We start from the raw sequence: 18,674 nt of genomic DNA on the forward strand, positions 1-18,674 counted from the left end.
TTTCTGTTTCTCGTTTATTCCTAAACACAAAGATCGTAGCAGTTTTATACCGTAGATTTTAATAACAAACATGAAGAATATGTAATGTAGAACAAAGTAGAATAAAGGCTAGTAAAAGCAAACCTTACCATAAAAACAAATATGCCAATATTGAGCAATTAGACATTGCAGCAGAAAAAATTGATCTTTCAATATCTAATTTATCAATACGTTTTCAATAACCCTGGGATAATGTCTCTCTAAATAGATCAATCAAACGGTCCATCATTGACCTCTTCTGGTTTTCTTCAACATCTGAATGTTTTTCAATATGAATTGATAATCTGTCACCCTATATTTAATGCCGCAAATTGCTTCTCGAGCAATTCTTTGTTGCAACCCAGAAGTATGCTTGCAAAATAGAAACATGCAGAGGGGATTTCATCCATGTTACTTGCTTCAACTGGTATTGCCACATCAATTGCAATAGGAAGTCGTCTGTTGCCTAGCAACAAGGCAGCAGGTACCAGTGATTTTGCTGCTTCGTATTGATTTCAGCCTCGTAATCACATGACCATAGCTGGTTGTAGCGATGATTTTTGACCGTTGTAAAGCTTTTTACAAAATGTTGCAGGTGGCTACAGAAAGAAACCAATGGAGCACGCAGCCATCCATAAAAACAAAAACGGAAATATTATTTTCCCTTGTTTAAAAACATTCTTTCAAAGCCAACGGATCTTGCAAAAAACTTGTTCTAAAAATTTGTTCTCAGTTTATCGCTAGGAAATAAGTTCTACATAAATAAAAATTACCGTCCTCTAGAACGGAAATAATTTGAATCTTGGTGATGGAGTTGTAAAGAAAGGCTACATGTTGCTGAAATGCCCGTCAGAAACAGCTCTTTGTGATAACTTCTCAAGAATCTCTTAATCGTTGATAGAAGAGCAGAATAATTGTTATTGTCGTTTGCCTCCAGCTGAGTGAATATCATGGATTACCTTGACACGAGGTGGACTAAGCTGAAAGATTACGATTTTGGGGAACAAGATAACGGGGAAACAAAGCGCTTTATCGACTCAGATGAGGGTTCTGGAGATGAAGAGTGGGTACAACAGCTGCACAGGGACTACGGAAATACTCATAAACTTGGGCTACGAAAGCGTTTGTCGAGGTGGACATCGATGGAGAAGTATCTAAGCATCGGGTTGATTATTTCTATTATAATTGGGGTATTCCTGTGCGTCATTTTAATGATAAATTACTTCACAACATCAAGATATAAGCAATTTTGGCAAGAAACATTTGAAAGCAAATGGGGAAAAGATCTAACGAGTATTTGTACGAAAAAAAGTTGCGTTGAAAGGTCGTACTACTTGACTGAATATATCGATGAAAAAACTAAACCATGCGATGATTTTTATCAGTATTCCTGCGGAAAATGGCTTTCCAATGTTGACATACCATCTGGTCAGTCTAAATGGACAAGTTTTACAAAGCTAGCCGAAAAAAACCATCGGAAACTAAAAACTATCTTAGACAAACTTCATCCTCTTGAAAGTGAAAGCGAGGCAGTGAAAAAAGCACATATGTTTTATAAAGCATGTCAAAACAAGGCATGGATGGAGAAAAATGGACTGAAAAATTTGGAAAAGCTTATAAAAGATATCGGGAGTTGGGGACTTTGGAACAGCACTGAGTGGAATGATGAAGATTGGAGTTTTGAGCAAAGTTTGACAAAAATACACAAATTAAAGAGTATGCCACTCTTCTATATGTTTGTAGCAACGGATGATTTGAATGCAAAAGAGAACAGCATACAGGCAAGTCTATGCAAAAATGTGTTTGATCTGTACTTTACAAAAGACCGTTAACATACAAACATCAGCAAAAAATTTATGCAAAAATCTGACGCTCGTTGACATTCTAAAATGCTACCCTTATGCGTTATAACGAAGATAAAATGTTTTATTTATTAAGGCTATGTTGGTGAACAAAGGAGATAATTTTGCAGATGCTCAAAATGCTACCATAGAAGAAGCGTTGTTTTGGTCTTATATTACATAATAGAGTTTAAAGTAAAGTATAAGAGTATAAATGAACATTTCTAGGACAAATAAAATGAACAATGAGTTCCGGTTGAAATTCTAGATTCAACAATCAGGAATCACTTTGTCCGATGAGACGTACTACAAGAACAGTGACGATAACCCGGTATGTATTCTTGTTTAACTAATATCATTGACTGTTTTTTCCTTTCTGCTTAACAAAAATTACAATTTTACTTCTATGTATAAAAATATATTTTCAATACGCAGGATCTCAAAGATGCAAAAAATGCTCAAAATGTTTTACACGTTTCCTGCTTTTGTATTCAACAAATCATTACCATCTAGTTTTAAAATTTTTTCTAGTGCTCTAAATTTTAGTATATTTAGAACGTAAAAATGTCGATGAAACAGGAATTTGGCGCGCATTTTGATGAAAGACATGGAAGCTGAAATATAACAATAAATTCGTATTTGCCCTAGTGTCCGAGCTAAAAGCTCAGTTAACATAAAAGGTATGTCTACTAGGCTTGTGTTATCCACCACATACATAATCACTTCATATAAACTGTGAGACACAAGATTTAGAAGTCATTCAATGTGAAAATGTAATATAGAACTTATTGTATCTGATCATACGCAAGGGCCGAGAGAAAATAGATTCACATGAATAACTTCTTAACCCTGTGTCTCCATATATAGTTGGCCATTATCAAATTTGATACCGAGCACCACAGTAATGTGCTCTTTACAATCAACTTATCTACTGACAATGATCTCATAACAGTCCAAACATCCTTTTTGATGCAACCAAGTGAGCCAAAGCAAAGCACTTTCAAATCCACCTCCCAACCTAACGACTGCAGCAGACTGCACAGCGGCTGATACCGTTTCTCTTTGGTGTTCAGTGCTTGCTCAAAATACAGATCGTAGCAGACAGTCACCTCTAAGATAATGCATTTACGTGACTGATTGTCAGTGATAATGATGTCAGGTTTACGATGCGTAATACGCTGTAATTCATCACCATATTCCGTTATTATTGATTCTGCAAGTTTGTTTGCATGAAACTGGAAACCACTTATACTTCCTGAGATCACCTCAAATATTTTGTCAGCAATTCGATTGTGACGTCGACTATAAAAGTTGTGAAACTCTCTACATCCATTCATCAGATGTGCGACACTTTCCGTGTGCTGATGGCAAAAGGGGCAAGAAGGGTCATTATCACGATTCCATACATGCTTTGTGAAGTTTGTTGGAAGTAGACTCAACCGTGCTTTTATTGCAAACCTCACCAGTAAATCACTTACTTTTCAGTTGTAAAAAATTGAATGGGAGGATTTCAACTGAACATCAGTCATGCAGAGAAAGGGGCCTTGAACTGAAAATTGCTTTGCTTTTTGCAAATCTCGATTAACTGTCTGTTTGAATAGCAACTTCTGAAGTGGAGCACCTTCATCAATAAATTCACCATTAATAATTGCTCCAGCCTTTCCTTGCCTGAACTCAATGGAAACATCTAGCTTTCTAGCATATCTCAGAAGATCTGGCCAATCTGATTGACACCCAAATTTGGTACGACTATTCAGGTAGCCGTCTTCACTAATCTCAAACCCAAGGAAGTCCATATCATTATCTGTTGAAGCAACTTTCCGTTTTTCCATATCCAAATTAAGGGATTGACGTGCAATGTTCTTGAACTGTAATTGGGGATGATTCAACATCTTAATGAGAAATGCAACCCTTGTTGACCTATACGCATCTGACAAACGCTTAACTCCAATCCCTCCGTGCTCGCGTGGTAAGAAGATGATGAGCTGTGTTGTTGTTTCATACAAATCGTACATATTTCGAAATGCCTTCACCAAGGACTTTTCCATGAGTTCCAACTGCTCCTCTGTAAACCTTGTATTGTAAAAATGGTGGAGAATCTTCGCGAGAGCCAAGTTATTTAAAGCACTAGCCTTTAGAGCAAGGGGCAATTTGCAGCTTGTTATTTTTTCCAATAAATCTTTATAACTTTCTATAACTTCATACACTTGCACAGCATCTTCGCCGGAAAGTGAGAGAGACTTTCCAAGATACTTATAGGACTTGTCACGGGGATAAACTTCGATGACATTTCCTTGAATTGACACAGTTGGCTTTTTATCTGCCTTGCCTTTGTACCAGTTATTCCCAGACCTCCTTGCATACATAACTGCACATTTACTGGGTTTCACTTCTAAACCTGCTATCTTCATGGCAACTTGTCCGATCTCAAACATCTCATTTATAATCGTTACGTCATAACTGACAACAACAACATCATCCGCAAAAGCTTGCAATGGATCCTTCTTTCATCTTCGATGCCCTGCCTGATAACAGCCTCTCTTACCATAGGCTTGCATACTCTGTCAATCACCAATATGAATAAAAGTGCACTCAAAGGGTCACCTGTCTCTGTTCCTCTGATTATATTGAACTCTTTACCAGTGGCGAAGCTAACCAAGAACAGGTGGTTCTGCCCAAAGGGGGTCTGGGGGCATAGCCCCCAAAAAAATCACGTGAAGCCACGCCCTAGACACCCCCGGAAAAGGGGGAAACGCCCTTCCGGATATGCTGAAATCAAGATTGCAGCGAAACATTTTTAACTGCCACATTTTGGAAAAAAGGGGAAAAAGGCTCGGATCCTTTCAAGTTCCTCCTGCCTTACATTGAAGAAGTCAAAAGAGCATCACAAAAATTTTTTCTAAAATAAGCAACATTTGAAAATGTTTTCATTGATTAAAAATTTTGAAATCATTGACTAAAAAGAAATTGCTTGTACAGATAGGCATATACAGTTGTAATACATACTGGAAACATAATTGATTCAAATTATTTGAAAAAAAATAAAAATATTTTGTCACAGCATGGATATGTCTGATGCACGGTAGATAGGGTCTTGAATCAATTTGTTTCGAATATTAGAGGCGACCCTTAACATTTTACCAGTACAATACAATCTGAGTCACCGAGTACAAAAGCTCCCAGTAATTACCATTGCTTTCCTTTTCATCCTTTTCAAAGCGACCTTTTCATCGGGACCTCTGAGTTGTAGGGTAGTTCCTGTTTAAGGCAGGAGGACGAACTTCTGAAATTAAATTTAAGCAAGCCATTTTTCTGTCATGCACACTCCATCTCCCCTCGATCTCGACTTTTCTGGTACAAAAAAAACGAAGATTCTCTCTCGGCAGCGGCGGCAAATTTTTCTACTGTTTATAATAGGCCTCTGAATATGACTTCCTTTGCCCTCTGCAGTCTGAGAGAAAACTATATGCTGTCAGGTTCCTCGCGATGTCTGTGATATTCCTGACTTTAACAGTAAATAGGACCAACAGAACGACCCTAAACAATTTGATTTCTATAAGTGCCACTCGACTGAAACGATCGATTCTTGTATAAATCAAGTGACGACAGTGTAGGGCCGAAGCTTCCAGCAGCAAAAACTTCTTCAGCAGCTGAATCATGACGGCTACAGTTAGTTTTATACATGATATCAAAATAGTTAAGCCTGACTATGGCCTGAGTGAAAATTCTTTGTGACCTTTGACCACGGCGCAGAAAATCAACAAATTATACCGAAACATAGGGCTCCAAAAGTCTAGGTCCTGCCTTCATGAAAGAGCAGGACCTGAGGTCCTGCCATTTCTGAAGGGCAGGAGTGCTATTGTTTTCTTCTATTGTGAGGCAGGACCAAAAACAGGGCTACAAGGCGTTTGCCCATTGTTAGGCAGGACCAAACATAGGGTTTAGTCCTGCCTACGAGTATTGAGCAGGACTGACCACAGGGCTAAATTGTTGACGATATCAATTTACGAACGGGATACTCGAAATTCCATTCCAGTCACCCTGTGTCTCAAAATTGAAAAAGGGCACAGCCACGAAGTATAAGTGTAGAATAAGACAAGAAATGCCTTTGAATCAGGCATATAAAGATTTCATAACGTGAATCAATTTTTAATATTTTAAAAATTGTTATCTTTGGTAATTTGTGGTCTTGCCCGGCAGGACAAGCAGGACCTTTGACTTCGCCACTGCTCTTTACTCAATTCAAACCCACAAATCACAGAAAACGAAGAGTAACGGTATAGATCTTCGACCAAGCAACAATAAATCAAAGGAATGTCAAATTCCCGGAGAGAGCTGAAATATAACAATAATAATAATAATAATAATAATAATAATAATAATTCACCATGTTTATGCAGGATAACCTTTTCAGTAAAGATAATGCTGCTATCACTAAGGGTCCTTTAAAATGAAAGTTTGCAAAGAAAAAGGTTCAAAATTATAAAAGATTGAAGTTAAAGCTTAAAGAAAATTTAAAAGGTTAGAAAAGTTACACTACACATTTAAATAAAAGTTACACTAAAAATCCAGGTTTGTGTCCCTGCTGCTTGCTTTAAATCTCAAAAGTGATTTTTCAGTTTGCAAGCTATTTGGTAATTTATTAAAAATCTTTGCACCCTGGAATGAGAAAGTTTTACGCCCCGTTTCTGTCCTAACTTTTGGAATGAATATACTTTTGTTGTTTTTGCGAGTATTCATTTTGTGATTGTGCCTTGTGAAGTAATTTCCAAACGCTTTTGGCGCAATGCCGTTTAAGCATTTAAAAACTTCTAATAATGCACATAGTCTGTTTCGAAGATGGTTTACTCGGGGAAACTTGACATCACTTTTCCTTTTTCCATTGATAATACGCATTGCACTGTCTTGAAAGGCCTCAAATCTTTGTTTTTTCGACTGGGGCATGCCAACAAAGCATTTGAACAGTAAAGCATGACAGGGAGGATCATCACTTTGTAAATAGTTTCAGCAGTGTGTGGACTGCTGTTCTGTCGCACTCGTGATAGTAGCTTCATTCTTGATGACATCGTTTTGACTGTCTTCTCAAAATGGTCGTTGAAATTAAGGTTTTTATCCAATGTTACCCAAAAATATTCATAGTTTTTGCCTCAGTAATGCTTTTTCCATTCATCTGGATCCTTAGTGGTCTTGATTTTGATGGTACTTAAGGTTATACTCATAATTCAAGCTATGAATTGTTTAACTTATGATTGCATGTTTTATAATAATCATAAATTATTAAGAATTTGATTAACTTTAATTCATCATTGAAATATTGGTTTTTCTTTTGAAAGGTAATCAAAGCTTACAAGAATTTAATGGTTGAAACAGGCCTGCTTTTGGGTGGCGAGAAGAAAAAAACAGAGGAAGCGATGGAAGAAGTATTTCAGTTTGAAAAAAAACTGGCTACAATTTATGAAGCCAAAGATAAATTGCGCGAGGCAGAAAAAATACATCACACGATGACAGTGGAACAGCTGCAGGACCTTTGTCCCGCGGTAAGGTGCTTGTAATGATGATTGTAAACCAACCAAACCCAAGCTCTCTTTCAACTCGCAACTAAACAAGACATTTACCTTTGCTCTTTATTTATTTCATTGCTTTTCAGATACCATGGCTTGACTACATGAACAGTATGTTCAACACAAAAGTTAAATTTGATGAGACTGTGGTGATTTACACGCCGCACTACCTAAAGAACATGTCAGATCTGGTTATCAGAACGGAACGAAGGCAAGAGGTTTACCTTGTCGTTTCAAAAATGTTATTGAAAATGAACGGCTCAGAAGAATGTTTTCTTATTGCAATTAGTAAATGTTTTCACTGTTTTATGTAATTAAATTTTATTTTTCATCCAGGATTCTTGCAAATTACATGGTGTGGCACTTGATCTACCCCTTGCTGCCAATGATATCCGGTCCGTTTAGAGCTGCCTATTCTGGAATGCTTAAAGCCGAGAGAGGAGTCCAGATCGTCGACACAAGCTGGCGGAGTTGCGTGCTTCAGACAGATTCAGTTTTTGGTTTTGCCACTGGCTATCTTTTTGCAAAAGAGAACGAGAACGATTTCGCTGCAACCAAAAGCGAAGTAAGTTGTAAGGCCAAGGACAAATTTGAGTCTAAATTCAGTGACAACTACCCCCTGCAAATTAAAACTAATTTATTCAATCCACTACGACTGAATGCTTATTCTGCAAAAAACTTTTGGTTTGAAAAATTTTCCATTTTTTAAATGCAGGTTGAAGGAATGATTACTGCTATTAAAGAGGTATTTCTTAGCGACATTTTACAAAAAGAATGGATTGACGAAGGAACAAAAGCAAGGGCAATTGAAAAGGTGACGTAATTTCTTGTTGCAAATTTCATTTATGTACTCTCCTGTGGAACTAGGACCGTTATCTTAGCTTTGCGCAATAAAACAAAAAGCCAAGAACAAAAGGAACCCAAGAAGACTGCGAAAGCAAAAAAAATATATTTTGCCATTGACTTGAATTTTGTGCACTGAAAGTTTCAAATAAATTTGAAAAGGCTTGCATTCAAATTACTTCAACATTTTGTTTTATAGGTCGCTGCGATTGAAAATATGGTTGGCTATCCAGAATGGATATTCGATGCCGCTTTACTGACAAGTTATTACAGAAATGTACGGGTTTTATTCTTTTGCAGGATAATCATCATGCATATTGCACTTTTCATTTGATTTATTTTCAGATCTCTGATAAATAATGGGAATTATTGAAGATGCATCATAATAATTGTGTAAATCGAGGTTTTTTTTTCTAGTTGTCTGTGACGACAAATCCATTCAAGAACTACCTGAATGCGAGGTCATTTTATCATCAGAAGACAATGAACAGAAGAAATACCAAACCCGCACGCAACGAGTCAGTTATCATATTTTACTATTTTGACTTCTGTCTTACCTTGGACCATTTTCATCTAAAATATTCAGTCAATTTCTTGATATCAATAAAGAATCAATGCGATAATTACAATTAAACTACTATTGTCAAGTAGGGAGCACTTTCTTGATTTCTAAAACTCCTATGTTGAAAAACGCAGATTGGATCTTCGCAGGTCCTCAAAATGTAAAGGATGCTCATATCAAAAAACCAGAAAAAATTTATAAAAAAGGGCTCATATGAACATTTTTCGGAGAAATATTTCAATTTTGTCAATGTGGTAAAATCTTTATCTCCAATTTTGCAGATGGCACGTGACTCCGACTTCGGTGAATGCATTCTACAATGCTCCTCGCAATTACATTGGTAAGCATGTCATAGCTGAATTTATTTGCATTGGCGCAATTCTGTGAAGACATTTCTTAATTTACAAATAATTTTCAATACTAGGTATGCACACAGTAAAGATGTATCTGTTCATCCAAACGGGGTAAACGTTCATTTTCTATAGAGAAAATGTTTCTAGGAATATCGAGGCCACAAACTGCTAACTTCAGAAATGATTGCCAGGCTCAACTTCATCAATAGAACTCATCTGATTTTTTTTTACATTTTGTAGCTCAATTAAAATTTAAATTCACAAAATTACAGCAGTAGAATATAATATTTTTAAAATAAAATATAATTTTTGAATATGCTGAACAATACCACTTACAAGTTAATAGTAGGTGGCCCCCTCCTCATTTCTATTAACTGGCACATTTATATTAACTGGCACAATCTTAAATGGCAAAATATATCGGCTCGAAATTCGATATTGTTTGCGAATATCGACTAAGGCAAAATGTGAAGTGTTCTCTAAAATCATTGATGCAAATAGCAAATGAAGCGGTAGAGAATTCTTTTTAAAAATATGGAATGTTGTTTAGTGAAACTCCTTTTCGACCTTCCCAAATAGTTTTAATCTATTGTTGACAAATTTTGTTGATTAAAGTTGAAATAGATTAGTCAAAAAGGTGCCAAATCATCAATCACATTAAGAATTGAATATTCCGCATGCAGATATAATTGTATTTTAAAAAACGCTTAGCGGATCTGGCCCGAACCATGTTAATTTTGTCTCTGCTAACGTGACTAGCAATCTTTTTCTTTCATTTTAGCATTTCCATTGGGCGTTTTGCAGTCGCCATTTTTTGTGTCAGACCTCCCTCTGTAAGTATCAAATATAGACAGTGATAAAGTGTCTACTTTTCATTTCTCTTTCATTCCATCAATTTTATTTCAAAACCTAACTTAACTTGCAGAGCAGTAAAGTTTGGTGCACTGGGAGCCATAATCGCCCACGAGTTGACACACGGATTTGATAACCAAGGTAGGCTTGTCTGAAACTTTTTTAGATGAATGAAAATCGAATTCAAATTGAAATAAAATGGCGAATGAATTACTTTGCTATAGATATAGTCGGTACAAAACGTGAATGGGCAACTTTTCTTAGGAAAATCAGAGGCTTCACACAATTTCGGACCATTTAATGAAGCAAGAAGTAAAAATCTTTAGAATTTACATCTCGCAGCTTGAAATATGCAAAAAACTTTAAAGTCTATTTTATCACAACAATGAAATAAAAGGACAGGGCAATTTCATAGATTTTAAAGGGGTACTGCGCTGCAGGGCCCGCTCCACTGATTCTAAAGTAGGGGGCCAAATAAGGGGGTGACCTATTTAATACCTGAAGGAGGGATTTGATAGCAAGAAATAGCTATAATTGGCAAGAAATGTGAGAGGCATGCCCCCAGCCCCCATTATGGCACGTGCCCTGCGCTGTGTAATGTAGGCATTCTCAAAAGTAAACTTGTCTGCGCGGGGACCTGCTCGATCCAGTTTCTCTTTTAATTTCATTCTACTTCAATTAATCCGGCAGTAACGTTTGCACACACGAAACCGTTGCTGGAGAAAACCAATCAATAAGCTGTAATAAATTGGAACTGATACTTGGTGATCACAAAGGGGGAGTGAACATTGTTGAAAAAGAGGGAACAGAAAAGGGGGAACAGAAAAGGGGAGTGAACCTTATTGAAAAAGGGATCAGAAAGGGGGTTAGAGATTTGTTGAAAAAATTATTTTCATTATTAGGGCGAATGTTTGACAAAGATGGGAACATGATGAACTGGTGGAGTGAAAAATCGAAGAAGGAGTATGAGAAGCTAGCATCTTGCTTCCAAGAACAGTATCGGAATCTGACAAATTCCGTATCATTCGCAGTATGTAGATATAATTTCGAGGCATGTTAAAGTAACAATATGTTACACTCTCCTACTTTGTTTCTGTTTTAAAGAAACGAATTGGTGTTGATTAAGACTAGAAATAGTAGCCCCGTGCTTTATTTGTTTGATGGCATGGCAATCTCTTGCAGAGCCGAAGCAAACATATTTCTATCATTTTGAATGCATAGTGCAAAAATCTAGGGATTCAACCAATTTGACTTTTACTTTTCTTTCCTGTAGCAAAGCATAACGCACATTGTAAGAGGAATCTTCAGCTTTAGTATATATAAAAAAATATTGTAGATGACTTAGCCCTTTTCCGCTTTATATTGCATCTAAGTAAGTAGATCTTTCTTCAGAGATATAAGAAACCTTGGGACCCCCGGAAACATTGCATGTGCTTTTCTAGCTAGGTTGTTTTTACTTTTTCAATGTATTTTATGCCAATCTTTTTGGTGACTGTTAAAATTACTTAGTGCCCTTCTAAAAGTCATGCAACCCCCCTCCCAAAAAAGATGAATATTTTCTAATTGCCTGTCTCTTTTCCCTTGCAGTATAACAGCAAACAGACCCTTGCTGAAAACATAGCAGATAACGGTGGCTTGCATCTGGCATTTATGGTGATTATAATTTTCTTGTTTTCACTTGACTGCATTTCAAATTCAATTTTCTGTCATTCTCTGAACGGCGATTATATTTTTCCTTCTATAATTGGAAGTTGTTAAACTGCGTCTAAAAAATATGTTATATAAACGAATTGATCTTTAATAAAGACGACGCATGATTAAGATGAGACATGATTAAATCTACGACTTTACCACCGTTCGTTTAAATAGACAGTTCTTGTGTCAATGAACTTAGAGAGAAAAATGATCCACCCACCCATTCTATTAAACGTTCATTCCATCTTCGACTTTTGGAAGTTTTTCATTCTTATTTTCAGGCTTACAAGTTACTGCGCAGGAACACAAAAGCAAACGTACTCCTCCCCGGTGTTCCACTTAGTCCAGATCAGTTGTTCTTTGTGTCTTTCGCCCAGGTATTCTCAGTGCAAAATAGACGAGCTCAAATCAAATTTGTCAAATTTGATCACAGCATTTGATATTACTTTTAAAATTACAATAACAAAAATATTTAATTTGAGAGTATAACTCTCATCGTTATTGTCTCCCAGACCTGGAAATAAAATAATTTCACAGTTGTCGATCATTTTGTAAGTCCAGTTTTTAAAGTTTATTGCCAAAGTTTGTTTATAAAAAATGTTATTTCATTGAAGGTGTGGTGCACTGCCAGTACAGCTTCAAGTGCAGAAGAAGCTGCTATCACTGACCGCCATAGTCAAGAGCGTATTCGGTCGGTAAAGTTCCTTCACAGATATTGAATTTTGTCTTAAAAATTCGTTCTCATCATAAGGCAGACACTCATCGCTTACACTCATCTTTAACCCCACAAAATTAGCCATTAATAATTTTCCAGATTGACAAGAAGCGTTTATAAATCACACCAATCAAATAACCTACCTGGTTCATAAATATATTTACCTTATTGCTCTATGTTAATGATTCAAATTGTTTCTAGCTTCTTTGCTTTTTATCGGAAGGAGGAGGGGAAGGGAGGGGGGGGGGGAGGCAGGAGATTTAGGAAGGGTGCGAGCCCGCTTAGCATTTTTGTTTAGGGACCTCCTCCTTGATTCTAGATTTAACTATATTATGTCCTTTTCCCTCGTCTTTTGCTGTAATTCTGTAAATCGTGATGTAACCTAGTTAGTTTATAAACGTTTTTGTATTATTGATAAGAACTCTGTTTAATATTACACGTTTGATTGACTAATTAGAATGACATTGAATTGAAAGACACGAATCATATTCATATCACACTTGAAAATACAATTATCAATATATTCATTAATATTGATTTGATTATTTAATCCATCAATCCTTTACGAAGAAGGTAAGCTTCAGAATTTTGCTTCTTGTCTCTTAGATATTTATGCACTGCTTTGCCTTTAATCAAATGATCAATACAAGAAAACTTTTAATCAGATGTCAATTCATTTTTTAGTGTTCTGGCAACTATTTCGAATTCGCAACAATTTTCCTCCACTTTTGGTTGCAAATCAAATTCAAAGATGAACCCAGAAAAGAAATGTAGAGTGTGGTGAAGCATAAAAGCTGAAATTTATTTTGCTGTAAATCTTCGACTAAGACAAAGTTGTAACGTACCGTTTTGTTTGATCAAATAAAATTTGGTTGCTATTTAACTCAAGAAAAAACGACATCAGATTTTGTTTATTCTCCAAATCCTTTTAGATACCAAGTCTTTGTGTGTTTACTTTGTAAAAACAGTAAGTTAAAGTAAAATAAAGAAAATAACAGTTTCAGTGGCCTTTGATAAAAGTGACTATATTCCGAAGTAAACTTGTACTGGCCTGAAAGATGTAGTAAGACAATCCAATCTACAAAACGGCTCAACTGTAAAAGTTAGTTTAAAACATTTAGAATAAAAGACAATTTTTAAAGGGAAGTATTGAGGGACCTTGCAATAAAAACAGTTACTCTATACGTAGCATGATGAAAAGCGCAAGTGGGAACAAGACTTTTGATTTGATATTCATTAAATTTGATCAACCACTGTGGAGGACAACAGACCACACAGGAAATCGGAAATGATTCCACATTTACAAGATGGCTGCACAATAGTCGACCGGCTGCCTATTGTTTAAGCGTAGCATGAAACTGTACCACATTGAATTCGAAATGGCGGCTACAGATGCAGGTAGTATTTCCTCGTTTTATATTCGCGTTTGCCAATGTTTTGAATTTGCTGACTTTAATGGCAGGGTAGAACTATGATCAGACGTAATAATAAAATCATATTTTAAAGAATTTGCTGGTGTCTACAGAGGCAAAACTATAAATTGAAACGCGATCAAAGCAAGGAGTTAAAACGTTGCCGTGGCTTCAAAGACAAATAAAAGGATATCGAGAGGGGGTTGGGTTTGCATTTAAAGAAATTTTCAGAAACATGGATTTGAATTTTTCATGTCAGAAAGAAATCTAGCATCTAGATTTAGTGAGTGGATAGCTCTCTTGTTGTACCAAAGAGCATGAACATAAATGTCAAGCATTGAACATGTGGTCTTGAGGACAATTATAAACCATTACAGAAACCATAAACTAAAAGACCCTAGCCTTGGCCTGGAATCCAGATTTTTCCTGGATTAGCCCCTGCTCAGTTAAATTTGCAATTTTGAGGCGTCAACAAGGCCATTTTTCTTAAAGCCGACACCTTTGTTATGTAAGCATAAAATGAGAGCTTACTGGAATTGTTGTCAATGAAACCACGGAATTTAAAATTTCAAATGTTAAGTTTTTACACGAGAAATGACCAAACGACAATCATGTTTATGTGTCAGCTTTCCATATTTTAGAATTTCACTACATACAAAGTTTTTGTTCTATTTCTGCAGTACATACAATACAAATCAAGTACAAGTACAGTTTAAAAAGCAAAGCTACAACTTACAAAACATGTTACATATCGCAAGGAAGGTGATTTCTTCCTCAAAAAACTTGCTCGCTAGCCAGGATACACATATTTTCGATAAGATACACCTTATAAGAAACAGTAGGCTCAATATTCCAAAAGGCTCAATACCCTCACTGAATTTAAAAAGTTAAAGAACTTTAGTAAGTTGTAGTCTTAATTATCGAAATAACTCAAAACAGTTTTGACATTGGAGGCCACTGTAAACTGCAACCCGATCTTTAACATGCAAATTTCATTCATTGTCAGTAAGCCGCACACTCAAGAAGTTTCTATTTAAATATCTGTTTTGACTTCAAATATTCGAGGAACTTAAACTGAAGTAGCACGTAATAAACTTTTCGTAGCAAAATGGCCCAAATATTAAGAAATTACCAACAAGCCCTGGAAATCAGTTTCTTAGAAAATATGCTGTACTAGGGTGGGGGGGGGGGGGGGTACACACTTTGCTACAAGGTAAACTGGTTTCAGTTTTATGGGGTCTAAAATTCATGCTCCCAGCTCCGTGAAAAGACAAAATTACAGATAAGGAGGGGGGGCGGGGGTGCCATCTAGCTGCCATTCATTCACTTTAGAAACAATACGCAAGGGTATTATCATTCGCTGCAGTGTTTCTTTTAATATGAAGCAAGGAAATCAGGAAAATAAGTGAAGACACGTTTCTCTAAATATTTACTGTTGAAGATTTCCGGTGCACACCAAGAGGTATACATACGATTACAAATGAAACACATTGCTCTTCAATAAAAACTCTTCAATCAAATTTGTGCTGGGTAACATAAATACATTGTTTTAATTCACTTAACGACTACAATAATCGAAGGATAGGCATTTACACATTTAAAATGCATAATAATGTTGGGTATCATGCTTAACAATAGCTTAATTATAGCTCAATATTTTGCTCGATTAAATACACCAAAAATAAGAGGGTTATTACCGATTGCCCACAAAGCAAGTTTACATAGCAACAATATTTTTAACATTAAAATTATTGGTTCAATTTTTATTAAACTTACATAGAATAAGTTCTTGGATTGCCTGCATTGACAAGGCCAAAGAACACCAGAAGTGACGAGGCAGCAAAAGTTGATTGAAATAGTTGCCGAACATGAACATCGATTCAGCATCCGCCAGTCTTGCTATTGCTCGCCTTTGCAGAAAGGGAGTGTTATGAGCCACAGAAGTGAATTTAAAGCGATAGGTTTGATCACATGATGGCAGGACTAAAAGGAACATTCCTGGAGCAATGTGCATTCATAATGCTGGCAATCAAGGGCCTGTGATTGGACAAATGCCCTCATAGCAGTTTTTGTTATTGTTTTGTCGTGCAACTGAAGCATGGTCTTGCAACATTTGGGACTCTTCTCTCCGCGAGCTAACATGTTATTATCTTTGAGCAACACCTTTGCAAAGGGGCGTGCTTTCCTGCATGCTGTTGGCTTCAGTGCATCTGATTGGCTGCTCAATCTGTGCTTCTAGTCTCAGTAGATTTCTCTACCAATCCGAAGCCCGCTGAACTCAAAGCATGTAACGTCCCAAGGGCAACCTTGAACATGGACATCGCCCCATCGGGACCTAGACTTTGAGGGAATTTATTATGGGTTGGCCACAGAGGCGTGCATCTCTTCCCGCCATTTTTCAACAGAATTCATTGGCTGCAAACTGTTAACTCGACAAAAAGTATAATATTATTGGCTGATTTCAAATTCAAAAACCGTTGACCAACTTCAAGAGGAATTTTATTCAGCGTGGTTTTTTCTTTTCATTGTGTTCAGGCCAACGTGTAATACAGGCCTTTGGTAAACTAGGAATGATGTCGAACTCGACGAAACTGGATTCACGGTTAGTGTTTTCTTGCAAATTTACTTTTGACGTAACAGTAAATAATCTTGTTTCTTACCCCATGGATTTAAATTTCGATGTTAATGTTTACTGCGAAGTGAACCCTAACGCCTGAAATTTGAAGGAAATTTGTTACCTTTATTTTATATCTCTACAATGTGTACAGAGAGAACGTTTTCAACGCAATTACAATAACAGTTGCTAAATCTTTAAGGGGGCATTTAATTAAGAATTTTTTTGCATAGGCTTGGTATAGACATTACATCATACAAATACATATACACACTTTTATTTTTATTTTTTTGTCTATTTATTTTGCTAAAAAGGTATCTAGGTCAAGATGGCCTTTCACCTAATTACAACATTAACATACTGCAACTTTTCATGCGTTTTTATACGAACCAGTGAATTTAAGTTCAGGCTGACTGTTCTTAATTTTTTCGAAAATCTGAGGCTGGATTGTTCTAAATGTTTTTCTAAATAAAGAGGGTGTAAGCAGTGCCATTGCTAGTTTTTTCGCTCAAGGGAGGTGTCCAGGTCACATTTGCCAACAAATTGACTTAGACAACCTTCATTTTTATACAAATTTACACCGATAACACAACCACACCAGAAGTTTTATGATGAAATTTTGCTTAAAATTATATTTTACAGTAGCTCAGCCTCAGCTTGTTGTTCATTTGTTCTTAACTTTTAACCAATTTTGAGGCTCGTGTTTTTATAAAATTGTTTTTATAAAAAAGTGTGTATTTGCTTGATGCTAAAAGCGCCATCACGCTTGTTCATTTTTAAACATCAATTTTCAAAGTAAGTGCTTAAAATGTATCTTTAATCAGATAAACCGAGTCACAGCTCCTTGTTTGCCAACGCTGCTCAAGCCAGTTCTTAAATGTATTCGAATTAGGTGCATAAACTACAGCTTTCGGTCGGCTCTTCTAATGCATCTTGGATATTTCCCAAATCTTATTGCCTCATTTAGATAGAACTGTCCGAATGGAGCCTGAAATATGATAAGCGATAAGGGGGGCCACAGCCCTTCCAGCCCCAATTTCTATTAGGCCTATAATTCTACAACTTCAAAGTTTATCGAAGGGAGAACTTATTTTGTATTTAATTATTTCGAAGGGATATTCTACAAAGGACAAGAAGATTGAAATGAACGTCAAAAGAAACCAGGTCAAAGGATTTAACATCCTGGAATCCATGCAAAAAGACCTCGTGTCAGGCGAGTTTATTTTATTTTCTTTCCTTTTTTTCTCTCTGAGTGATGAAAATGATTAATGGCTCTGTTTGACCATTATACAATAAATAATTTCAGCAGACACCTGTTGAGATAAATGATTGGAACTAATTTCTTGCGAAAGAAAAAAGGTGTCATTTGACCTTATAAAAGAAATTGATTCAGCAAATGATGCAATTATTTGTAATTGATTCATTGTTTTGCTTTTCAAAGATATATTTACTATGTAGATCACTTTGCTTACTCTGCTTTCTATTTTCATTTAAAGAAACTCAAGGTTTCATCATTTCAAATTCTTCAAATGAATATAAAAAATTGTTGTTGATTTCACTTTTGCCGTTAGATCGAACATAGTGGTTCTCATATTAACCTTTTGAAAATTACTGCATCTTTAGAAATTGGTGGAGTGATTCTCATATTAACCTTTTGAAAAATACTGCATCTTTAGGAATTTGTGGAGTGGTTCTCATATTAACCTTTTGAAAATTACTGCATCTTTAGAAATTTGTGGTTCTCATATTAACCTTTTGAAAATTACTGCATCTTTAGGAATTTGTGGTTCTCATATTAACCTTTTGAAAATTACTGCATCCTTGAAAAATTGTGGATTGGCTCAAGCCTTTTAGCCTCCACGCTTTCTCAGTCCCCGCTACAAATAATTTAAAAAGGGAACAGTAACAGTTTAATAATTAAACAGGATAGACAAAGCAAACTATTAAACATTATTCTAAATGCAGGTCTGTAATATCTTAAAGAAATATCTTCCAGAAGGAATTCGTTTACAAGCATATGACAGTTGACAAGGTACCATTAAAGAACACTCAAAATTTATTGAATGGCGAAATGTCTCCTATTAAATTGACTATATCAAATTGGTCAGAAAACAAAATATCATTAATGATTGTGTTGTTCATTATTCATAAAAAGAACAGCTAGAAACATAAAGACAAGGAAAAATAAAAAAATTATTTTAAATATTT

At 35.9% G+C, this 18,674-nt stretch overlaps 1 protein-coding gene across 1 annotated transcript; it reads left to right on the forward strand.

The window, feature by feature from the left end:
• The first annotated feature begins 13 nt into the window (after positions 1-13).
• Positions 14-14,998, forward strand: LOC135690241 (endothelin-converting enzyme 2). Its single transcript, XM_065207742.2, has 16 exons — positions 14-1,799; positions 2,128-2,190; positions 7,193-7,396; positions 7,507-7,631; positions 7,757-7,985; positions 8,136-8,234; positions 8,463-8,540; positions 8,681-8,781; positions 9,107-9,165; positions 9,960-10,011; positions 10,104-10,171; positions 10,933-11,060; positions 11,618-11,683; positions 12,007-12,102; positions 12,340-12,416; positions 13,125-14,998. Exons 1-16 carry the CDS (start codon positions 969-971, stop codon positions 13,222-13,224), a joined length of 2,376 nt encoding a protein of 791 aa, XP_065063814.2. The 5' UTR covers positions 14-968; the 3' UTR covers positions 13,225-14,998.
• Positions 14,999-18,674: the final 3,676 nt, after the last annotated feature.

Source organism: Rhopilema esculentum, chromosome 1 (assembly GCF_057945365.1).
Source record: "Rhopilema esculentum isolate cy_ngs chromosome 1, ASM5794536v1, whole genome shotgun sequence".
Lineage (NCBI taxonomy): Eukaryota > Metazoa > Cnidaria > Scyphozoa > Rhizostomeae > Rhizostomatidae > Rhopilema > Rhopilema esculentum.